The 26,392-nt window shown below is 44.3% G+C and overlaps 1 protein-coding gene across 2 annotated transcripts in view; it reads left to right on the top strand.

The window, feature by feature from the left end:
• TBCCD1 (TBCC domain containing 1) overlaps window positions 1-26,392 on the top strand; it is a 275,986-nt gene that overhangs the window by 81,718 nt on the left and 167,876 nt on the right. The window contains exon 2 of one of the 2 annotated variants that reach the window (XM_083153515.1): window positions 1,232-1,387. The exons of the other annotated variant lie outside the window; for it this stretch is intronic. Coding sequence (XP_083009641.1) covers window positions 1,232-1,387 — 156 coding nt within the window. The remainder of the gene's footprint in view (window positions 1-1,231; window positions 1,388-26,392) is intronic. 2 annotated transcript variants of the gene reach the window in all.

The raw sequence follows: 26,392 nt of genomic DNA, 5'->3' as shown, positions 1-26,392 counted from the left end.
AAAAGGAACAAAACCCTTCTCTTGATGCCCAGAACAATGCATTTTTCTTTTAGTTTCATGATGTGTACCAGCACATCTTGTTAATCCTCATTATATTGAATGTTATAAGCAATGTACTAGATGTTATCAACCACTGCTGCCTGGTGCTATGTAGGTTTCAGGTTGTAGATCACTTTTGTCTACATTTATTTTTTTCATTTTCCAGACATTCAAGTTCGATTGTCTAATTTTTATTCCTCACAACCTATTGTATGGCAAGTATTCAATGATCGGGGCGAGTGGTGACAGCAAGCAGGGCTGCCTGCTCGCTATCACCACTCGCTGGGCAACTGACCCCCCAATACGCCAATTTCCCCCGTTTTGGAAGCGAGGGGGAATTGGCGTATTTTGCTGCAGAAGCAACGAAACCCGCGGTGAAATGCAGCTGATTTGCTGCATTAGCCACGGGTTTTGCTTTTTGGGGGAATCCTCACCAACCTGTGACGGCGAGGATTCCCCCGGAACATTGAATGGAGCGAGCGGCCGGCAAGGGGGTTAAACGGCGAGGATCGCTGGTACTCTGCGATCCTCGCTGTTTAACCCCCTTGCCAGCTGCGGCGATAATCATTGAATACAGGCCTATGTGTTGTATTAGTGTTGGTGCAAGAGGTATCCATTCTCTGTGTGTGTTTACAAATCTCACCCAAACTTAAAATGAATGGTTGCTGCTTTACCACTAAAGAACGGAAATCCTTGTTATTTGGAAATGAAACCATTGTTGACTCAATTTCAGTTATGGACTCAAGTAATGTTAAAGTTTTAAAATCTCATGATTTCTTGTGTTAATTATGCTTGTGGTACAACAGTAATCAAGTATCAACTTAATGATTATTATTTCTCCTTTGTAAAACAGAGTACCATGCTGTATTTTTTTTTTTGTGGTAGTAATGTAAATGCCTAAACAAAAAAAAAATCTTATCTGCCATCAAATTCAGTTTCTAAGTCGATGGCTGCTTCTTGATTGATAGTATATACTTTCTTTATATAATTTAAAAATTTTCTTTGTGTGAGACTAGCCATGATACTGTATGTACTCATTGGTCCTAAGGCCATTCTTGTTTTCAGTTCCTTTACCAATACTGTCATTTTGTAATGTGATGTTGCGGTGCAGTGCAATATGAAATATATTGGAAAAAGAAAAAAAATAGATGGAAATATCATAGGTTTATTGTTCATCTCTTCTTTTCACCAGCTTTCAGTGGACACGCTCCAGTTCCTCCTTTTTCTCTATATTCAACAAATAAATAAAGTTTCTCTACGTACATCTACAATTGGGGATGAATGGCCCAGTCCGAGAGCTAGATCTCCAACTCCTGATTTAGTGGGACAGTGTAACTTTCACAACAAGGTAAAATTTTATTATGTAATACAGTGAGCAGTATTCAATGCTTTTGATTCATCGCTTTTTTCGGTGAACAGGGCTGTCTTTCGGTGAAACAGTGAATTTTTTCACCAAAAATAATATTCACTTTATTCAATGATCACTGTTTGCCAAAAGTGAAAAGTGAATGCCGGCTAATTCGCTGTTTGATAGCCGCTGGAATTCGCTGGTGCATTTCAATGGGGATTGGACTCTAATTCTTCATGCAAACTCTCCATCCACAGCCCAGCCTCGCAGTGCAGCCCCAGCAGCATTGAGAGCAGGAAGGGAGAGAGCTGGGACTCAGGGCACTAATTGGATAATTTTTGCCATCAGGGACTTTGAATAGGACGGGCTGGCGGCTTTCAGTGAATAGTGGGGAACAGTGGATCACGATGAGCGCAAAGCATTGAATACTACCCAATATATATATATATATATATATATATATATATATATATATTTAGTGGGACAGTTTAATTTTAACAACAAGGTAACATTTTATTATGTAATGCTATATATATCTATCTGTATCCAAATTATTTGGCACTCTGGATAAAAAGGCAGCTCCAGGGTGCCCTACTGGCATGGTAGATATCCAACAGAGTATTTTACATAAGCAAAAATAAGTCGGAACGACACAGATTTAGAAAAGTAATTTGTATTGAAGTACACAGGGTATACATTACATGAGGCTCCATCATCAAAGTTTTATGGCACACTGTCCATTTCGTCAGGGTGGGCTGCATGAAAGAAAGTGCAAGTGCAGGGAAAGTGACAAAGAGGTGCAATCTTACCTTGTTTAAATAGAAGGTAAAGTACCCAGGAGTGAGTGAGGGACGATGCAGATTCCCAGACGCTGGTCCAGTCGGCACGTGTGTTGCTTCCAAATTGCTCTGCGTCTACATCATCCCGTCATGCCGCCTGTGGTGGATCCGGGTTCTGTGACACGCACGCTATCCCTTCATGCGGGTCACGCGGCGACCCCTGGGGGGTTTGCAGCACTGAACAAGAAGGCAAAGAAATAGCACTGAACATTTAAGTCTTTGCAATGGTGAATAATTGTGATACAAAAAAAAAGTTATAAGCTATAAACTATAACTGGATGTTATATACGTAAAAGGGGCAAAGAACCAGAGGGGTTTATTATGAAATTATTATGCAATACTGCGGGGGACATGACTGTAATTTCTAAACAATTAAAAAAGTATCACAATCTGTAAAAAAAAGTGTGTGTGTGCGTACTATAAACTTGCAGCTATTACTGTGGGCTGAGCCTTTACTGTACTAAAACGGTGTTGGCTATATGGTCTATGCAGATATTGTAAGCCCACAGGCTCATATACAAAAGGTGGTGACTACCTTTATATTGCATAAAGGAATTCTATATGTCTAGTTATGAAGCTGGGCTGTAAATATGCACTAGAACCTGATGCCAAGCAATAATAAAGTTGGGAATGAACTTCCGCAGTATTGCATAATAACCCCCCCCCACCCTTGTTCTTTTCCCATTTTATGTATAATATCACTACTACATATAGCACCCAGTTATAGTTTATAGCTTATCACTTATTTTTTGTATCACAATTTTTCACCATTGCAAAAACTTAAATGTTCAGTGCTATTTCTCTTTGTCTTCTTGTTCACAGTGCTGCAAAAACCCCAACCGCCAGGGGTCGCCGTGTGACCCACATGACGGGACAGCGTGCATGTCACAGAACACGGAATCCACCACAGGCGGCATGACTGGGTGACATAGATGCAGTGCAACCCGGAAGCGACACACGTGCAGACCGGACCAGCGTGCGAGAATCTGCAGCACACCCTCACTCACTCCTGGGTACTTAATCATCTATTTAAACAATTTAAGATTGCACCTCTTTGTCACTTCCCCTGCACTTGCACTTTCTTTCATGCAGCCCACATCCTGACAAAATGGCCATGAAACGTTGCTGTTGATGGAGCCTCATGTAATGTATACCCTGTGTACTTGAATACAAATTACTATTCTAAATTTGTGGAGTGCCAACTTATTTTTGCTTATGTAAAATACTCTCTTAGATATACAGTATATATGTGTATATAATATATGAAAAAAAAAAACATGCATTGGGTCGACAATCAAAAGGTTAAAATTAGTTTTGACATGGACACTGTTAAAGTGTACCGCGTCCCCTTTGCATGGCTCGTTGTGCTTGCCATGCTTTGAGCACAGTGCCTTGCTATGCTTGGCACACTGTTCTATTAATACCGCCTGTCTGCTCCCTGCAAAAAAGTGAAAATCTCATGTCGACCTTTTGACTGTCCACCTACCCATTGTTGACTTAATGCTTGTGTTGATGTGTGTGTGTGTATGTGTATGTATGTATGTATGTATATATATGTATATATATATATATATATATATATATATATATATATATATATATATATATATATATATATATATATATATATATATGAGAGAGAGAGTGAGAAGGGGTCCAGCAACTCCTCTTAAACGGTACCTCGGCGGGTGCCTGCTCCCAGCTAAATAGACAGTTCTAGTGTAGACGCAGCACTTCAGCCTTGAAAAATAATGTGCTTTAATTAGTCACAGCAAACGAACAGCAACGTTTCAATACATGGTGTATTTTCCTCAGAGCCTAAGGAAAATACACCATGTATTGAAAATTTAAGAACATGTAGGTCTCTACAGACCATGACAGTTGTACATTCTGATTGCAGCAGGTAGAAAGACCTGCGGTACCTCTCCGTTGAGCATCGAGGGTGAAGAAACCTATCACTGAAAGTGCTATACAGATCCGCACTCAGACGGGTCTTTTTCAAAGGTATATTTAGATAAACAAAACTGACGTTTCGGAGCTCGTGGCCCCGTTTTCAAAGTGAAGCAAGTGAGTCACTTATCTTTTTTTGGCCGAAATGTCAACAGTGTCGACATGGACACTGTTGACATAGTGAATCGGACCCTCGCATCGCTCGCTTCGCTCGCCACAGCTTTAATAACCTCCTCCACGCCCTAGTGGATGGTAGGGCATGAACCACCGCCTGTCGGCACATGTCGGCACCAAAAAGAGCAATTCGACCTAACCCCAGTCGACCTAATGGCAGTCGACATAGTCGGAAGTTCGACATAAACCCATGTCGACCTTTTTACACATTCGACCTAGTGGGGTCGACCAAATGACATTCGACCTAATGTCATTCGATAAAACGACCGTATCCCATATATATATATATATATATATATATATATATATATATATATATATATATATATATATATATATATATATATATATATATATATTCCATAGACAAAAAACCTTACGGTTTCACATGTCCCATTAAGGCTTCTTGCACATGATCTGGCATTTCAGAAACCTGTTCCACTCAAACTCCAAAAAGCAATGAAATTCCGATCATTAAGGCTGACGCCTTAATGGACGTGTTCCTTGCGCAATACAGATATGGTACGCCATCACAGCCTGTGGGTAAGTGCAGATTCAGCACTCTCACAGAGTGAGATTGCTGTCACTCACACAATGGTGGAGCTGCTAATTCACAGATTTGTGTGCTCATTGGAATACACACATGAATGTGCAATTACGTTCCCACGAAGAATGATATCACTCGGGATGCGTAGTGGACATGTCCGTCCCTCTGTGCCCTTCCCGGCTAGCTCGTCAATGGCTGATGGCGTCACGTCGTCATGGTAATCTGTCCAGCGTAACGTCTGTCAGTACGCTGGATAAATATAGTTGTTTGACATTAAGGGTAATTCCACGGTGATCCCCCATCTAATAGTGACAAGTAGATATCGCTTGTATTATCAACAAATAGGTGGGGATTAGTGGGCCACATATGTTAGTTATCATAAATTCACATTCACTGTTCATGGTCAGAAATAGATTACAGTCATAATATATACATATAATGTGGGTGTAGGGTCATTTCGAATGAAAATAAGAAAAGAATAATAAATAATAATAAATTCATCCAGCCTCATACAATACGGTGTGGATATTGACATAATGGATGCGCATTGGTCATTCAGAGTTGTGGGTATAACTGAACTACATGAAAATAAATTAGATTCGGTTGTGGTATTCTGATATCATACGATCAGCTTATCTATATATTATGATGATGTGCAATGAAAATAGAGATAGGGGGGGGGGATGAAAAAAATAAATAATAAAATATAAGGACTGTGTGAACGTCGGGTCTATTTAGCACAAGACCCACATGTAGTGGACGTGGGATTGATAAGTGTGTATGCAGGAGAAAAATCTGTCTGCATTAACAAGTGGATCACAGCACAATGATGTCACTCAAGTGTCACGCAGTGAACAAAACAAGAAGAAAATTGCTCAGATATAGATGTGGTGGTAGAGATAGATGTCAGCCGGGTGAGTACCCCCTGCAGGTGAGTATGAAATATACATATTGTGAACGAGTGGATTTATAGGATCCAAAGAGTAAAAGGTGGTAAGATGTAAAAGTAGAAAAGGTCAGTGTCCCGGACAAGTGAGTATGAAAATGTCCATACTGTAAACGAGTGGATTTATAGGAACCCAAGGATAGAGGTTGGTAAAATATAGAATTAGAAAAGGTCAGTGGTGACCAGCCACATGTCTTCCATGGGAGCGAGGTGTAATCTACATCCTTCTGTACAAACATGGGTAAGTATAGATATAAACATTGGTAAGTATAAGTCTCTGTAGTTGAATAGTGTGTACATATAAGTAATGACCCGTGTACATCAGTATCCTATATAACAAAGATCAAAAAAGAGGGACAGGTGGAAGGAGGTATAAATTGGTATATCCTCCCTATGCTATGAATGTGGTCCATAGTCTGGGCAGTGTATGCCATTGGCCATTCTTGCGCATTGTATATTTAGGCATCATGCACCGTGGACGCTGCGGGAGGGACGGGGGAGAAGGTATATGTATTAGAGGGGGAGGAGAAGGATGGGGTTGATGCCCTAGTCAGATGTATTCTATGTCGACTTTTATAAGAATGAAGAATAGCTATTTTCTTCATTGAGGCCTACAGGTGACATGGTGCCCATCAAAAAAATAAGTCTGGTTTCTTGTCTGAGCAATTCCACGTCAACATCTCCTCTCCTAATCATCATGTTGACTTTCAACATGCCATAGGCTTTAAGCCCGGTGGTTTTACTCTGATGATGTTTAAAAAAGTGTCGAGCAACAGGGGTGAGAGCTTTCATGGCTTTCCTGTCCTTCTCTGCATTTTTAATACTGGCAATGTGCTCTAGTATTCTTCTCTTGAGGGGCCTGATGGTTTTCCCTATGTACACTTTACTGCAGGGGCATTCCAGATTATACACCACTCCTGCTGTGTCACAGGTGATGTAATCTCTAATTTTCCAAATGTGGTCAAATTTATCTTCAAATTGTTGCTTCTGGATCATATAAGTGCATGCTTTGCACGTTCCGCACTTAAAAGACCCAGGGTATCTCGGAAGTTGCGGCTCCTGCGCCAACTCATTTGTACCCGGTCATCTAGAACTTTGGCTAGATCAGGGTCAGTTTTTAGGACATTGAGATGTTTGTTCGAAATGGCCTGAATTTGTTGCCATTCCTTGCAATAGGTGCCGATAAATCTTATCGGTTCACCCGTGGTGTCAGTGTCCTTCTTGTGTGGAATCAGAAGCTTTTCCCTTTCATAGCCTTGGGCCTCATTATAGGCTTTCCTAATGCTCCTTTTACTGTAACCCCTGTCGGCCAGTCTGGTACTTAATTCCCTTGCTCTGGTTTTGAACGTGGTAATATCTGAGCAATTGCGCTTCATTCGCAGGAATTCTCCTTTCGGTAGGCCTCTAATCACAGGAGGAAAATGTGAACTGGATTTTAGTAGCAGAGAGTTTGTGGAAGTTGGTTTGCGGTACAAGTCAGTATGGAGAGAGCCATCCTCTTGGATTGAAATGTGAAAGTCTAGATAATTAACTTCCTTCTGGCTGATCTCATATGTGAGGTGCAGATTGAGGTGATTGTTATTAAGCATGTCTATCATCTCAATAAAAAGGTTTTTGTCACCCTCCCATAGAATGAGGAGATCATCTATGTATCTCAGCCATAATAAAATATGGTCTGTGTACTTCTCATTCCTCTCATTGAAAACGACTTCTCGCTCCCACCATCCCAGGTACAGGTTTGCATACGTGGGGGCACAAGTGCTCCCCATCGCAGTCCCCCGTACCTGGAGGTAGAAGCCTTCGTTACATACGAAGTAGTTCCTTGTTAGAACAAATTTTAATAGTTGTATGAGAAAATCATTAAAGTCGTCTTCCTTGCCCATCTGTAGAAAGTACTTAACCGCATCCACCCCATGCTGGTGGTGGATGCTAGTATATAGACTTTCTACATCGCAGGTTATGATCCAAGAATTTTTGTTGAGAATGACATCCTGGAGTTTAGTAAGTACCTCCATAGTGTCCCTGACATATGATGGTAAAGTGACAACGTGTTCTCTCAAGTATGTGTCAACAAACTGGCTAGCCTTCTCTGTAAGGCCGCCTATGCCGGACACTATGGGCCTCCCAGGTGGTGTCTTCTCATTTTTATGGACCTTGGGCAAAAGGTATAGGGTGGGTATTCGTACACTGGTGACCCGTAGGAAGTCAGATTGAGATTTAGTTATAGTTCCTGTATGTGTGGCTTCCTCAATCATTTTAGTATAGTTGTTCAAGTAATCCTGGGTCGGATTAAACATGAGTTTTTTATAACATGCGGAGTCACCGAGTTGTCGCTCCAATTCTTTCACATATAGGGCTCTGGACCAAAGTACCACGTTTCCGCCCTTATCCGACGGTTTGACAATCGTGTCATCCCAATCTCTTATTTCCTTAAGGGCCTCTCTCTCCTTCCTGCTCAGGTTATATTCAAATTGAAAGGTATGTTTGTTACATTCAAGATGATCTAAATCCTGGCTTACAAGGTCGACATATGTCTTAACAACTGGACAAATTTGAAACTGGGGATAGAATTTGGATTTTTTCTTGAGTGATGGTCTGTTTGGGTATGGTACCCGGACCATCCGTATCTGGGATAGACTCTTCTTGTAGTGTCTCAAGGTTGTTGATCGCCTCCTCTTCCTCCGTACTCCAGATGGCATCGGAGTTGGAGGATGTGTGGAGTGGCGAGTGAGATTCTACATTGGAGTTATCATGGTTACGGAAGAATTTTTTGATGAGCAGTTTTCGAGCGAATAAGTTCAGGTCTTTCTCTATTTCAAATCTATTGAGGGAGGAGGTGGGGGAGAAAGATAAGCCTTTTTGTAACACCTGTACTTGTAGGTCATTCAAATTGTGGTCTGACAGGTTAATAATTTTCAGGGAGTCTGAGTTGGATGTTATCATTTCCGGTATCGTTGGTAATCCCTCGGATCTTCTCTCCATTCCCTTACTGATCTTTTCTTTCTTCTTCCCCCTCCTTGTCCTACGGTGTCCCATCCTAGGTAATCCCTGGAATCTCTGGGGCTCACCCCTAAAAAAGGCCTCTGTGTGTTTCTGAGGGAGGTACTAGGAGCTGATTCATTATCTGAGGAATCGAGATCAGTGCTACTGATACTCAGGGGGTTCAGTGATGGTTTCCTCCTAGGATTCTGAGTATTCCATCTATACACTTTGTTAGACAGAAAGTCGTCCCTATCCCTTTGCAATTTGCTCTTCTTTCTGCTAATTATCTCTTTCTCCATACTTTCAATCTCCAGTTTAAATTTATTATACGTTTTCTGGAATTTCTCCGATCCCTCGAACTCTTTCAATTTGGTACTTAGTCTAGCAATCTCTGTATTGTGTTTTGCTAGCATGATCTCATCATGCTTTATGAGAATGCCAATGAGCTCGAAGGAGCACTGGGTTAGGGTTCTCTCCCATTCTATTCTCAGGGATTCGTCTGCTAGCTCAAATGAAGGAAAAATCTTTGGCCTAAGTCCATGTGGTGTGATTTTTTGTTTCATGTAACTGTCAAACGTCATTTTGTTCCAAAATGTTTTTGATTGTTTGATAAGAACAAATTTCAGTTGGTGTAAATCATTGAGCCAATCCTCTCTCGATGTATTAATGTGGGAAATATCTTTCTCCATTAAGGAGTCCATACATTTCTGGAGGTTGAGCTGTCTATTGCTCAATTCTTGGCTCAGACTGAAGATAGGTACATGAGGGTTGCTATTATCAGAGTTAGACATGTTGGTATAATGACAGAATATTATTGGTGGTATAGATCCCCTTTGACACCTGGTCAGATTGTACAGTATCAAAAATAGTGATACTGTTAATAATGGTCAAAATAATATGTGGGACGGTGTCCTCACTGTTATTATTAGTCTGTGCTCACCAACTAGAAGGTGAGTTTACTTCACCGTTATAGTACATGGGAGAGAAGAGAGGTGTTTTTGCTGGTCGCACAAGACACAAATGTGGTGGACCCCCTAGAGTGATTCGTACGTCACAATATAGTGTATCACTTAATTGGGGGTGTGCTACCAACGGACATATAGGTAATGAAGAATTCAAGAAGGAGAGAGAAGAAATGTCCTTTATGGGTGCACCAAAAAGATATTAAAACTTAACCTTTATTAATGATTATTCTAAGAACTGCGAGATAAAAATTACAAACATATAACAACAGACAAAGGTGGGGTTCACACAATTTTAAAAGAACTAGGTGGTGGGCAGATGTGGCAGAAAATTTAATTCAAGTATCAGTGTGTTTTAGACAGTCTGTGGTCCTGGTCTGTACAGATAGGAATAATTCTTCTGTCAGTTCAGGAAACTTATACGAAAGCGGGTTCAAGAATAAAAAACCTCTTTTATGATTATGCTTTCTAAGACGCTTGGCTCATATAGTGAGTAAGTAGGGTCGGGTCGGCTCATAGAGTAGGGTGTGGGCGTAATCACAGGATCAGCACACACTGTAATAATTGAACAGTGTGTGTGTGTCTATGCCAGTGGTAGCCAACCCTAGCCCTCGAGAGCTACCAACAGTGCACATTTTCCAGACAACCTAGTTGCTGCACAGCTGCACTCATTAATCACTGACACATTTTAAAAGATACACAGATGGAGCTAATTAGCTCACTTGTGATTCTGTGAGGAGATCTGCAAAACATGCACTGTTAGTAGCTCTCGAGGACTAGGGTTGGCTACCCCAGGTCTATGCACTAATAACTCCGATGACGGAGGATCCCTAAACGCCGTAGCCCCCTAGGAGTGTGCGTGTTAGACCGGAGCTGCTTCTCCACAGTAGTATAGGGCCAATTGCCTAATAAATAGGGGTGCACTATCAGGCGTGGAGACGCTCTTAGATTAGATAGTGTCAAACCCCACCGGTGGAGACTCCCCCGGACGTGCCACAGCTGTTGGAAGTGGTTTGTCCGAAATACAGTGGAACACTATCGAGCGTGGGGACGCTCCGTGGTGTGATAGTGTGTATTCCTCACTGGTGGGGAGTAGCGTGGCTGCACTGCTGAAATGGTCTGTGCCGCACGTCCAATGGAGCCGCCTCCGATTAGACTGTTAGACTCAAACGTGAGCGCCTTGAAAAAGGCTCTAGCGTCAAATCACTGTCTAGGTACAGAATCAAAATACATCAATATGAAAAATAATAAAGACTGCCTACATCTGCCCACGCACCGCTAGCCGGCACGCGCTTCGCAGATACAGCTTCCTCAGGGCCAACCTGACCAGGTGTCTGCTGGGGTTTATGTACCAGTGAGGTAGTAGAATGCTCCAATCACAGAGCTCAGAGCGGACATGCCCCCGGAAGCGTGTCCCGGGATCTATTATCCTATCGGATGTCTCAGAGACTGACAAGCCTCTGTATGGTGTCCGGCTTGGTTCAGGTGAAAGCATAGTGGTTGCTATGGTGATCGGGATCAGTGCGTGTACAATTCAAGCATCGCTGTTTGTCAGCGTTCCTGTCAGTTATAGAGATCCGGAGCGGGTCGTTATAGATCAAGCGTTTGTGGAATGTGCCATTACGTTCCCACGAAAAATGATATCACTCGGGATGCGTAGTGGACATGTCCGTCCCTCTGTGCCCTTCCCGGCTAGCTCGTCAATGGCTGATGGCGTCACGTCGTCATGGTAATCTGTCCAGCGTAACGTCTGTCAGTACGCTGGATAAATATAGTTGTTTGACATTAAGGGTAATTCCACGGTGATCCCCCATCTAATAGTGACAAGTAGATATCGCTTGTATTATCAACAAATAGGTGGGGATTAGTGGGCCACATATGTTAGTTATCATAAATTCACATTCACTGTTCATGGTCAGAAATAGATTACAGTCATAATATATACATATAATGTGGGTGTAGGGTAATTTCGAATGAAAATAAGAAAAGAATAATAAATAATACAATACATTAAGATTTTCAGGATTTTACTCTGGCGATTTGAGTTTGCATTAATGAAGGTAGCCATTCATCATTTTCTGCAGTCCATTCTTATAGGGATGTGGCCATATAGGACACTTTGCCCAATTTGCTGAATTGCCAGCTTCCAAAATGGAGATTTGGAAACCAAAGAAATACTAACACAGATTCCCTATAGGAATGGACTGCAGAAAATGATGAATGGCTACCTTCATTAATGCAAACTCAAATCGCTAGAGTAAAATCCTGAAAATCTTAATGTATGGACCCTGAGAAGAATAAGCCGCAGTGGAACGCAAATAGGAAGCGTCCTGAAACGCAAACGTCATATCCGGTAATGTAACTTCCGGTCCGGACGACGTGAGAACCTGCACATTCAGCTCAGCTCCAAGTGTCTACTCCTGCAGTGTCTGCCTCCAGGCGGAACGACACTGCGGGGGAACGTGATTTTATGTGCACATACAGGAGGAAAATCTCATAAAAACGTCACTTCCAGTAAAACGGAAGTGTGGAACTCAGGTGATTCTGATCACCTAATCACCTAGGGTATAAAAACCCTTACCTTCAGTGTGTTAGCATCCACATCTGAAGAAGGACCAGATTCCGAAACATGTTATGAGGATGCCAACGCTCTGACGGGAAGCACCACCGCACATCCAAAGCCTGTGCGGTGGTGCTTCCATTCCTGCTACCCGGGACCCACCATCTATAGCACCTAGCCCACCGCACTCCCCTGGAATGGTGAGATAAAAGCATCAGATTACCCCGTCGTGTCCATTGTACATGCACTTTGAAACATTCATGCATTGTCACTTTGGAATTGTATATATTGTACTGCTGCTGCACTTGCACTTTGTGTACCCTGTTTTGCATTTGCACTTTTAATTGTGATTTGTATGTGAAATAAATCTTTGTTCTGGTAAAAATTCCCCACTGTGGGTCCAGATCATTTGCATATCCACTCTGGAATATTTGCGCCTAGCCTGTTGACCTAATCCTCCATTTCTTGGGTGTGTGTGTATGGTTAGGGTTATAGGCTGTGGTGTGTGTGTGTGTGTAGGGTTAGGGTTATAGGCTGCGGGGTGTGTGTGCATGGTTAGGGTTATAGGCTGCGGTGTGTGTGTGTGTGTATGGTTAGGGTTATAGGCTGCGGGGTGTGTGTATGGTTAGGGTTATAGGCTGCGGGGTGTGTGTGTATGGTTAGGGTTATAGGCTCCGGGGTGTGTGTGTGTGTGTGTGGTTAGGGTTATAGGCTCCTGGGTGTGTGTGTGTGGTTAGGGTTATAGGCTGTGGGGTGTGTGTCTGTATGGTTAGGGTTATAGGCTGTGGGGTGTGTGTGTATGGTTAGGGTTATAGGCTCCGGGGTGTGTGTGTGTGTATGGTTAGGGTTATAGGCTGCGGGGTGTGTGTGTATGGTTAGGGTTATAGGCTCCGGGGTGTGTGTGTGTGTGTGAGGTTAGGGTTATAGGCTCCGGGATGTGTGTGTGTAGTTAGGGTTATAGGCTCTGGGATGTGTGTACGTGTGTGTATGGTTAGCGTTATAGGCTGCGGGGTGTGTGTGTGTGTGGTTAGGGTTATAGGCTCCGGGGTGTGTGTGTGTATGGTTAGGGTTATAGGCTCCGGGATGTGTGTGTGTGTGGTTAGGGTTATAGGCTCCGGGTTGTGTGTATGTGTGTGTATGGTTAGGGTTATAGGCTGCAGGGTGTATGTGTGTGTATGGTTAGGGTTATAGGCTGCGGGGTGTATGTGTGTGTATGGTTAGGGTTATAGGCTCCAGGATATGTGTGTGTGGTTAGGGTTATAGGCTCCGGGATGTGTGTATGGTTAGGGTTATAGGCTGCGGGGTGTGTATATGGTTAGGGTTATAGGCTGCGGGGTGTGTGTGTGTGGTTAGGGTTATAGGCTGTGGGGTGTGTGTCTGTATGGTTAGGGTTATAGGCTGTGGGGTGTGTGTGTATGGTTAGGGTTATAGGCTCCGGGGTGTGTGTGTGTGTATGGTTAGGGTTATAGGCTGCGGGGTGTGTGTGTATGGTTAGGGTTATAGGCTCCGGGGTGTGTGTGTGTGTGTGAGGTTAGGGTTATAGGCTCCGGGATGTGTGTGTGTAGTTAGGGTTATAGGCTCTGGGATGTGTGTACGTGTGTGTATGGTTAGCGTTATAGGCTGCGGGGTGTGTGTGTGTGTGGTTAGGGTTATAGGCTCCGGGGTGTGTGTGTGTATGGTTAGGGTTATAGGCTCCGGGATGTGTGTGTGTGTGGTTAGGGTTATAGGCTCCGGGTTGTGTGTATGTGTGTGTATGGTTAGGGTTATAGGCTGCAGGGTGTATGTGTGTGTATGGTTAGGGTTATAGGCTGCGGGGTGTATGTGTGTGTATGGTTAGGGTTATAGGCTCCGGGATGTGTGTGTGTGTGGTTAGGGTTATAGGCTCCGGGATGTGTGTATGGTTAGGGTTATAGGCTGCGGGGTGTGTATATGGTTAGGGTTATAGGCTGCGGGGTGTGTGTGTGTGTATGGTTAGGGTTTTAGGCTTCGGGATGTGTGTGTGTGTGTATGGTTAGGGTTATAGGCTGCGGGGTGTGTGTGTGTATGGTTAGGGTTATAGGCTGTGGGGTGTGTGTGTATGGTTAGGGTTATAGGCTCCGGGGTGTGTGTGTGTGTATGGTTAGGGTTATAGGCTGCGGGGTGTGTGTGTATGGTTAGGGTTATAGGCTCCGGGGTGTGTGTGGTTAGGGTTATAGGCTCCGGGATGTGTGTGTGTAGTTAGGGTTATAGGCTCCGGGATGTGTGTATGTGTGTGTATGGTTAGCATTATAGGCTGCGGGGTGTGTGTGTGTGGTTAGGGTTATAGGCTCCGGAATGTGTGTGTGTGTGTGTGTGTGTGTGTGTGGTTAGGGTTATAGGCTCCGGGATGTGTGTGTGTGTGGTTAGGGTTATAGGCTCCGGGTTGTGTGTATGTGTGTGTATGGTTAAAGTTATAGGCTGCAGGGTGTATGTGTGTGTATGGTTAGGGTTATAGGCTCCGGGATGTGTGTGTGTGTGTGGTTAGGGTTATAGGCTCCGGGATGTGTGTATGGTTAGGGTTATAGGCTGCGGGGTGTGTATATGGTTAGAGTTATAGGCTGCGGGGTGTGTGTGTGTATGGTTAGGGTTATAGGCTTCGGGATGTGTGTGTGTGTGTGTGTGTGTATGGTTAGGGTTATAGGCTGCGGGGTGTGTGTGTGTGTTTGTGTATGGTTAGGGTTATAGGCTGCGGGGTGTGTGTATGGTTAGGGTTATAGGCTGCGGGGTGTGTGTATGTGTGTGTGTATGGTTAGGGTTATAGGCTGCGGGGTGTGTGTGTGTATGGTTATGGTTATAGGCTGCGGGGTGGGTGTGTGTATGGTTAGGGTTATAGGCTGCGGGGTGGGTGTGTGTATGGTTAGGGTTATAGGCTCCGGGGTGTGTGTGTGTGTATGGTTATGGTTATAGGCTGCGGGGTGTGTGTATGGTTAGGGTTATAGGCTGCGGGGTGTGTGTGTATGGTTTGGGTTATAGGCTGCGGGGTGTGTGTGTGTGTGTATGGTTATGGTTATAGGCTGCGGGGTGTGTGTATGGTTAGGGTTATAGGCTGCGGGGTGTGTGTGTATGGTTAGGGTTATAGGCTGCGGGGTGTGTGTATGTGTATGTATGGTTAGGGTTATAGGCTGCGGTGTGTGTATATGGTTAGGGTTATAGGCTGCGGGGTGTGTGTGGTTAGGGTTATAGGCTCCGGGATGTGTGTGTGGTTAGGGTTAAAGGCTCCGGGATGTGTGTATGTGTGTATATGGTGAGAGTTATAGGCTGCGGGGTGTGTGTATGGTTAGGGTTATATGCTGTGGGGTGTGCATGGTTAGGGTTATAGGCTGCGGGTGTGTGTGTATGGTTAGGGTTATAGGCTGCAGGGTGTGTGTATGGTTTGGGTTATAGGCTGCGGGGTGTGTGTGTGTATGGTTAGGGTTATAGGCTGCGGGGTGTGTGTGTATGGTTAGGGTTATAGGCTGCGGAGTGTGTGTGTGTGTATGGTTAGGGTTATAGGCTGCGGGTGTGTGTGTATGGTTAGGGTTATAGGCTGCGGTGGATGTGCATCGTTAGGGTTATAGGCTGTGGGGTGTGTATGGTTAGGGTTAGAGGCTGCGGTGTGTGTGTGTATGATTAGTGTTATATGCTGTGGGGTGTGTGTATGATTAGTGTTATATGCTGTTGGGTGTGTGTATGGTTAGTGTTATAGGCTGCGGGGTGTGTGTCTGTGTGATTAGTGTTATAGGCTGAAGCTAGGCTAGATTAGGCTGCGGAGGGGAGTGTATGTTAGGTTTAGGCTATGGGGATGGGTGGGGTTAGGCTGCAGGTGGGAGGAGAATGGTTGGGATGTGGGGGGGGGGGGTATATAGATAAGGTTAGTCTATGGAGGTATGTATAGCTAGAGTTAGGCTGCAGGGGACAGGGATGTATAGTTAAAGTTAGGAAGTGGAGAGCGGGATGTACAGTATAGTTAGTGTTAGACTGCAGGGAGCGGAATGTATAGTTAGTGTTAGGCTGGTGGGGAGTGGGATGTATAGTTAGTATTAGGCTGGTGGGGAGTGGGATGTATAGCTAGTGTTAGGCTGGTGGGGAGTGGAATGTATAGTGAGTGTTAGGCTGGTGGGGGGCGGGATGTATAGTTAGTGTTAGGCTGGTGGGGGGCAGGATGTATAGTTAGTGTTAGGCTGGTCGGGGGCGGGATGTATAGTGAGTGTTAGGCTGGTGGGGGGCGGGATGTATAGTGAGTGTTAGGCTGGTGGGGGGCGGGATGTATAGTTAGTGTTAGGCTGGTGGGGAGTGGGATGTATAGTGAGTGTTAGGCTGGTGGGGAGCGGGATGTATAGTTAGTGTTAGGCTGGTGGGGAGTGGGATGTAAAGTGAGTATTAGACTGCAGGGAGTGGGGTGTATAGTTAGTGTTAGGCTGGTGGGGGGTGGGATGTATAGTTAGTGTTAGGCTGGTGGGGAGCGGGATGTATAGTGAGTATTAGACTGCAGGGAGTGGGATGTATAGTTAGTGTTAGGCTGGTGGGGGGTGGGATGTATAGTTAGTGTTAGGCTGGTGGGGAGCGGGATGTATAGTTAGTGTTAGGCTGGTGGGGGGTGGGATGTATAGTTAGTGTTAGGCTGGTGGGGGGGGTGGGATGTATAGTTAGTGTTAGGCTGGTGGGGGGGGTGGGATGTATAGTTAGTGTTAGGCTGGTGGGGGGGGGTGGGATGTATAGTTAGTGTTAGGCTGGTGGGGGGGGTGGGATGTATAGTTAGTGTTAGGCTGGTGGGGAGCGGGATGTATAGTTAGTGTTAGGCTGGTGGGGGGTGGGATGTATAGTTATAGTTACGTGGGGGAGGGGGGTATACAGTTAGAGTTAGGCTGGGGGGATAGTGTCAGCATACCTACCAACTGGCCCACAGTGTCCCGTGGTGGTGGGGGCAGTTGGGAGACAGCCGGGCACGCAAAGTGTCCCTCTTAATAGCAGGTTTGGGGAGGTAGGGAGGTGTGGTGTTAGGCTGCAGGGTGTATGTAGTAGCTACTAACCTGGCCCACTGTGCTTCAAAGGAGGCTGCTTTTGGGGGACACTCTGGATGATTCACCTCTCTGCAACTCTTCATTCATCCTGTCCGGACCTCTGGTTCCAGGTTCCCTGCAGCCTTCTTCTCCCTCCTCTGCTTTTCAGTGCACTCTCCTGAGCTTCCTAACCTTCTGCTGCTGGCACCGCACGGTTCTCCTCTTCTGCTCCCTCCAGCACTGGGACTGGAACGGCACAGAGCAGGCTAACACGTGTCCTGTGAAGGAGTAGAGACAATGAAGATTTGCCAGATATGCCACCTCTGTGCTAGGTATGCCCCCACAGTGCCACACATATGCCCCGACAGTGCCAGATATGCCCCCACAGTGCCAGATATGCCCCCACAGTGCCAGACAGTGCCAGATATGCCCCGAGTGCCAGATATGCCCTCAGTGTGCGATATGCCCCCCACAGTGCAATGCCCCCCACAGTGCCAGATATGCCCCCCACAGTGCCAGATATGCCCCCCCCCCACAGAGCCAGATATGCCCTCAACAGTGCTAGGTATGCCCCCCACAGTGCCATGCCCTCCACAGTGCCAGATATGCCCCCCACAGTGCCAGACAGTATCAGATATGCACCCAGTGCCAGATATGCCCCCAGTGCCAGATATGCCCTCGGCAGTGTCAAGTTTGCCCCCAGTGTGCAATATGCCCCCCACAGCGTGCAATATGCTCCCCAGAGTGCCAGATATGCCCCCCCACAGTGTCCACCGACCAAAAACCCCACTTTTTTAGGGACACCTAACTTAGGTTGCTACAGATGCTGCGGTTGCACCACCTGCAGCTTTATGATCCCAGGGGATTCCTTCCATCACTCATATACGGGTAGGAAGTTTAAAATAAACCATCGGTTGGGGTGCAGCACCAAATATGTCATTTACTTGATTTGTTGTCCCTGTGGATTCCATTACGTGGGAAAAACTGATCGAATGTTCAAAGAAAGAGCTGCGGCTCATCGATCAGCTATCAAAAAAGCCATAGTCTCAGGCCATAGCGACCAACCGGTCGCACGCCATTTTGTAGAGGCCCGACACAATTTAACCACACTACGATACCGCATAATAGATCATGTACCCCCCCTGTCTAGAGGGGGTGACAGATCCCTGCGACTCCTTCAACTCGAAAGTCGATGGATCTTTCGTTTGGACACTCTGACCCCTAGGGGTCTTAATGACCATGCGGGGTTATCCCATTTCCTATAAAAATCATTGACAAGCACCATGGAACATAATCTTTTCTGTTGCCTACAACATTCTAGGCCCGTCCCAGTGTGTTAGTCATGTTGACAGCGGATACCAGTCCCCTGGGTTGGGGGTACCACTGTTTTATCAGAGATACATTCGTCATACAGATGTATATATATCAACTGATAGATGAGTTAGAGAGACATGTAACTTGTTTTTAACTTTTTATTAACTTTTTTCACGTTTTTTATGTTGTAACACTGTCCCTTTAAATCAGCAGCCATCTTGGCAGCGTCTACACAGTATGCACCAAGCACTTTATATTGCCGTTTTTATCCATATGTATTTCTGATGGTCGTACAACAGTGCACATTTGGCACATTTTAATACTGCTATGTATCTTTGGTTATTTCTTTGCATAAAATCTATCCCTCCTTCGGGACTCCCGGCGGGGTCGCAGCTTGAGTGACGTCATCGTTAGACGCCGGAGATGCCGTGCTACGCTGCGAGTCCCGACAGGACTGGTACAGGTATTTAAATCACGTTTGTTTTCACATGTATGTTTGTATATTTTTTGAGCACCTTGATAAAGAGGCAACCTGCCTCGAAACGTTGGTCACCTATATTGGTGTGGTCTCATCATTTGCGAGTGCCGCCGCCCCCCACCCCCCTTGTATATATATATATATATATATATATTATCCCCAATACTCCTCTCGCGCTTATATGCACAATAAAAATTGAAACAACTTTAAACTTCAATTGCGGCTGCTTCACCACCAGGTTTCCTGAGGGCTAGGAAACAATACCTACAATATACTTCCCAAATGGTGGTATAGCGCCTAGATTAAATGTCCATGTTTCACATCAATGTTTATAAAACCAAAAGACGTTGGATTTCCAATAGGTTCTTTATTCAACTCTTAAGTGGTTCAAACAATGTACCAACGCGTTTCGTCTATTATAGACTTCATCAGGGGAAATAGTTCAAATTCTTCCAATAGATATCCAGACGTGTTATACCTCGTTCTTATAAGGTTAAAGTAAATCTTCCTGGAACTGGATCTGCTAACCGCCCTAAATCTTTAAGGGGATCCCAAGGTAGCTTTCCTCAGTGGGGATTAGAGTAGTAATGTATTAGCCTATTCTCTGATAAAGATACAAATATCCTATGCATTCAGTGCTGGACCAATTCTTTTAGTGTAGACTTATACTGGATAATTATCCCAAACAGATAGCACCAGATGAGTCCTCCTAAATGAGCTCCTTCTCCTACAGGGAAATCCACCACAATGATTGTGGTGGATTTCCCTGTAGGAAATTTGTGTGCGATCTCAGATATTGAATTTGAATGCCAAGCAATCATTTTCTTGCACATATATAGTGCCAGTTACATATCATGTCACCAGTAGTGCTGTTACAAATGTCCCCAGTGAGTTTTTAGGACCTTGAAAAAGCTGCAGGGGCAGCGAAACGCGTCGGCCATTTGGTACCCACCCAGCTGCTAGTTCACTTTTTCATCACCCTCAGTCTGTGCCCACCAGCGGAGCTTCTAAAAACAGATTCCCACAGGGACCTCCAACAACCCCCTGGAGTGCGGGATCCTAGGACGGGCAACACCATCTTTTGTGGAGGAACGCCACCTCTGTAACACTGCCGAACCAGGACCCCACTTCCACACCATCTTTGGGGTGACCCTGAACCATCAATCCCTGGAGTGCCTCCGACATCCAATTACCACGGAGAGTATACAGTGGTTCATCCATCCAATCACTAAGGAAAAGACTTCCTTTTGGGCCCAAAAGAGGACAGGACACAACTGATCTGAGGTGACCTTTTTGGGACTTTCATCCCCTATACAATATACAGCAGAACCCAATTCTTGCATTTTTTCTATGTATTTTTACATGTTACAAGTATTCATTAATACTTTTTTATTCTTCTAGCCACAGGCCTAAGAAGTGTGCACTAATATCATCCTGTGAATACACAAAAATATACATACTTTTTATTGTCATATATTTTATACTGTAATAAAAACCCATGTTTTATCATATGCATGGCTGAAGAGTAATATATAGCGCAACCGCCCCATCCTTTCCTCAATTTTAACGGAGACCTGACAAGTAAGCTAATGTCTTTCCCTATAGTCCTGGGGTAGCCAACCCTAGTCCTCGAGAGATACCAACAGTGCATGTTTTGCAGGTCTCCTCACAGAATCACAAGTGAGCTAATTAGCTCCATCTGTGGATCTTTTAAAATGTGTCAGTGATTGAGTGCAGCTGTGCAGCAGCTAGGTTGTCTGGAAAATGTGAACTGTTGGTAGCTCTCGAGGGCTAGGGTTGGCTACCACTGCTATAGTCTCTTGCTTACAACTGCTCCAAAAAATGTCACCAGTGAGTGATATTAAAAGACACTTTGTCTAAATGTTTAATGCCTAAATACTCTTTTTTTCAGTTAATTGTCTATAATGACAAGTAAATTCTATTTGAACTAACAAGCTTTCTTACTACTTTAGGAGCACCTTGTAGTGTGCTAGACTATTTGCTTCTGCATTGGGCTCTGTGTCAGATGACTGATGTTGGTTCTAGAACCAGATGGATTACTATTCAATCACAAAAACCAGTGAAGTCCCAACTGTTCGTTGAGACCTTTGGGCGCAAGTGTCCCCAGCTTGTGGATCCAACGAGTCTCAAGCTGTAGGAGCCTCCTGCCTCTATCACCACCTCTCACTGGTGGAGGTACATGGTCTAAGATCATGTATTTGACAGTTGAAAGGGGGTGTCGTGCTTGTGCATAATGGCGGGCCAAGGGTATTTCACTTGAGCCCTTAATGATGGCGGCTCGTATGGCCGAGCGATGTTGTGACATCCGCTCCTTGAATTGCCTCTCAGTTCTGCCTATGTAGGCTAGAGAGCATGGACAAAAGATGATGTACACAACAAATTTTGTTGTGCATGTTAAGAAGTGTTTAATGGGGTATCGTTTTCCTGTGTAGGGGTGAGCTATCGAAGAACCTGCAGGCCGGCTGATGATACATGTGTACAGATTACACACATCAATTGTAATCAATAAACAGTTGGAGGGTAGATGGCCCAAAGCTGTGAGGGCTTGCAATAGAGACGTCATGTCTTTCAAAAAGGTGAACATGGACTGTATGACTGGTTGTAAGAAGCCATCCAGGTAGGCCGATATCGGCTGGAATATTGATCCAGTGGTGGCCGTGCCATCATTGGCTCTGCGACGGTCTCTGAATGTCTTTTGTCTATAAGATGAACGGGCCTCATCACTGGGGTGAGCTTCGGTGAGCCAACTGTATACTTGTTGGAAGTCGTAATCTTGATCGACTTTGAGGCGTTTGGACTTTTTGAGTTGTATCAACTCTTCAGTATACTTGCGGATGTCATTTTTCAGTTTGATAGACCAGTCGCTAGTAGTATCGGCCAATAATTTAAGCAGATGGAATTCCTCATAGGCATTGTACTTAGATTTTGACTTCTCAAACTCTTTTTTAGATTCCTCTATTACGAGGAACAACAAATCAAAAGAACACTTGTTCAAGATGGATGTCCATTTTACGCAGAACTCTGCGTTATATATACCAATTGTGGGTGTATTTCTAATTCGGAACCCACAGGGGATGTTTTTGTCGAAAAAATAATTGGAAAGAGTCAGACCGTGGTAGAAAAAAATCCAACTCACGTTTTTTCAATTTGAACAAGTTTTGTACGATGTCCTGGGGATTGTTCTTGCCCTCCATCAAATTGATTGCTTCAGAAAATAAAATCCCTTCAGCCTCTGACTCTGAAAACTGAGCCCGATGTCAGGGTCACACGTTGATGAATAGGTTCTGCCATCTCAGTGAGAGCGCAGACTACTGTATCTTGCTTGTGAAATTCACTTAATCACGTTCACTGAATAGGTAATGTGCAGTGCGTTGTGCAGAAAGCAATTGCCATAAGAATATCAATCTCGGCTGGATGCAGCTGTCACTTAACTGCAATGGCAAAGTGGTTACAAATAAGTGCTGGTGCAGTTCCTAGAAAGTGGCTTGTGCAAGGTACAGTATGACTAATGCGGGGTACACACCAGGACGACCCGCTCACGATGCACATCGTGAGCGGGTCGTCAGTGTCTCGTCCGACCCGCTCACGGTGACGCGGGGGGGCACGACCCGCTCACGATGTGCACCGTGAGCGGGTCCGATCCGATGGCGACCCGCACCCGGCTGTATGGTCGTCATTGAGATCCTACCTGCATCAGGTAGGATCTCAATAACGACCGACCGACCCGCGGGACCGCGCATCGGATCGGTATCGGTCCACACCAGGTCAGAAAAGGGCCCAATCAGCACACAATCTACATCCAATTGATCGGAATTGGATCTAGATTGTGGGGATCGGGCCCTAGTCGTCCTGGTGTGTACCAGCATAACTTCAAATAAAGTGCTGTAGTAAATAGAAAAAGTGCTCATGTGCTTCCGTGCAAAGTGATGATGCTGCTGTATACTTGGTGAGATTTAAATCTCAATGGAAGGTGCCTTGCCATGGGGCCCGGGGAACACGCACTCACTCCTCATGTCGGCGGTATCCTCACACTTCAAAATCCATATTGCAATATGGCTGTCACTCTGCTCCGGTGGGGCAGCGAGGACTGCCCAATAGACACATGCGGGGAAACCGCGGCACTCGGACTGCTTAATGAAAAAGACGACACATAGCCACTCCAGGTACTGTTGACGTTTCAGCCACACTTGGCTTTTACCAAAACAGCTTACATAGTTTAACATAGTGTGCTTACCTCCATAAGTAGTGCAGAATCATTGACGTGTGCAAGGACAGCGGTCATGTTTTCCAGGCGCCGATGGCGCTCTGGTGGTGACGTCATTGTCTGAAAGACGTGTTATCTTAGCAACGCATCATGTTGTTAATGCAAATAGTCTAGCACACTACAAGGTGCTCCTAAAGTAGTAAGAAAGCTTGTTAGTTCAAATAGAATTGGTACTTGTGTAGTTTCATGGCGCCACTACATAGGATAGATGGGATACTAGATCGTATACGATTTAGTATGCGATTTGACATAAGATATCGCATAAGATATAGTATAAGATTTACTATCCATTTCATTACCCCACTATTCACTAGGGCGTGGAGTTGATTTTATATAGCGTGGCGAGCCCCGCAAGGGTACACTGAATGTATTTTATGGAATTGCATGCAAATGGCACACGATATTGGTGACTTGCTTTGAAACAACATCCGTGTCCCCTCACGGGGCTCGCTACGCTTCGGGCTCGGTGGCTCGCTGCGCTCGCCACTCTATATAAAATCAACTCCATGCCCTAGTGGATAGTGGGGTAATGAAATGGATAGTAAATCTTATACTATATCTTATGCGATATCTTATGTCAAATTGAATACTACATCGTATACGATCTAGTATCCTATCTAGTGGCGCCGTGAAACTACACAAGTACCATAGAATTTACTTGTCAGTAAATTGTAAATTGATCTGCTGAGTGATCAGTATATTAGTGTCAGTATATTAGCTGAGTGATTGCTGGACTGGTGTCAGTATATGTGCTGACCCATGGTAAAAACTCCTTCCTCGTGGTACAATCACCAGGAATAAATTTGGGTGTCAAAAATGTATTCCTATCCATTAAGGCTATTTGTTCCTTTAGACCGTAATAAATTATATTTTTGGTACCCGCGCAGCATGAATTTATCTACCATCTCATTCATTTGTTCTTCTGCTTTACTTTCACTCGAGTTAATGCGCTTAACTCTCATGAATTGTGAGCGTTGTAACCCATGGATGAAAACTAGATGCGTGCAACAAATTATTCCTGTCTGTATCTTTTGCAAACAAACTTGTGCTTAGTATACCGTTATCCACTTCAATGCGGACATCTAGAAAGTTAATGGCACTCTGACTCGCTTCATAGGTAATTTTTATGGTGCTTATTCCCTTGTTGTGTTCATCAATAACTCGTTAAAGATCCTCTGCTGGACCCTTCCAAAACAACAGCAAGTTGTCTATGTAGCGGACATTGAATAAAATCCTGTCCGCCACATTGATGTCTGCAAAAAATTCCTCATGTTCTATTTTGAACATAAATATATTAGCAAATGGGGAGACAACGCCGCCCCCATTGCACACCCAATGTTTTGTAGATAAAACACATCTTGGTAAACAAAGATCACTACATAGAGATGCTGGCTATGGCTCATAGAGGTTGACGTCACATGTGAGCGTTGACGGCACTGGGCATGAACGCCACGGGAGACCTGATGCTGATTGTTGTGTTAAAAAGGTCAGTGTGGATGCACTTTGGTTTTGAGCCTGAGGAAAATACGTTTATTGTATTGAAACGTTGCTAATAAATTTAAATTTTGAAAAGGATGCAGTGCTGCAGTTCCTGTTGCCTATATTGCTGAAAAGTCGTCTGCGGGCACCTACCAGAGTTGTGATTATAAGCGGCTGTGCCAGACCACCCTGCGTTCTATATACTGTGTGTGTGTGTGTATGTATATATGTGTATATATATATATATATATATCTGTCTCTTGCTGTCCCCGGCACTCCCTATGCCCCCAAGCTGGGGGTGTCTTGCTCTGTTGCCTTCCCGTGAAGGTAAGACCTCCTTGTGATATGTAAGCAATAACAGGCGGCACTCTGAGACATTCACTAACGGGGAAAACAGTGAAGCTTTAATTCTATGTTTCGGAGCTCGTGGCTCCTTCGTCAGGACTTCGTCAGTGACCCCACTGACGAAGTCTCTGACGAAACTCGTAGGGGCGTGGCTAATGTGACGTTTCTTCAAGCTCCTGGTTTCCAGCACACGCCGCCAGCTTGACCTGCAGTGATCGGAGACGCCTGCTAAGCTGAGAAGGTCCCGTGAGTTAACAACCACACTGTAACGGAAAGATCCTGTGTATGCTGTTTGCCAGAGGGGATTGTGTTAAATCTAGTGGTAACCAGCCCACTCCAGTTGATTAACTCGGTACGAGTTATACATTTAGAACGTCTTCTTTTAAATCTGTTTTTTTTTTAAAATAAAAGCGATACTGCACTATTGGGCGCCCCCCTGTCGCTCTTCTTTCTTCCAGAAATCCTTGGGTACCTTGGATAGGGTACCATTCTGACAGTGGGGAGCAGCAGTCCAAAATAGGACAAGTGCATCTTATAGGAATCTGTTACCTGGAGAGCAGAAAGCCCAGAATAGGGCTAATTAAGAGCAGGTGTAAACGCTTCATTACCAAACCCACTTGTATCTGCCAACACCTATGTCGGCATATACAATCAAATGCATATTACATGGTACAAAACCTTATGTTAAAAAATAATAAAGTGAAAAAAAGAAAGAAAACTACACTACAAATACACTGATAAATCACAATATATCATAAGTAAACTCACTATCGCTAGGCAGTGATATGCCACTTCATGAATCAAATAGTGTTATTTTTTTTTGTTTTTTTGTTATTTTGTGGATTTTATATTTTTAAATATTTCAAAATTTTTTTGTATTTTTAATTTTATCAATTATATGATCTTGTTATATAATTATTAAATATTTGTGCGCATACACTTCTTGTCATCAGCTGCAGCTTCAAAACATTTATATACATAACTAAACAGAAAAACCAAAAGAACAAAATGAGATGGATTTTCAGTAATCAAGAGCTTTGGTCTCCCCCTGGAGTAGTTTGATACATCTACTATACACCTGCCGGCTTGTGATATATACTTCTGTGGATATTCTTTCAAGATTTTGCTTGGTTTTTCATTAATTTAT

Source organism: Crinia signifera, chromosome 7, assembly GCF_055691185.1.
Source record: "Crinia signifera chromosome 7, ASM5569118v1, whole genome shotgun sequence".
NCBI lineage: Eukaryota > Metazoa > Chordata > Amphibia > Anura > Myobatrachidae > Crinia > Crinia signifera.
The sequence above is the reverse complement of the archived record's forward strand: the minus strand, read 5'-3'. Positions and strand labels throughout refer to the sequence as shown.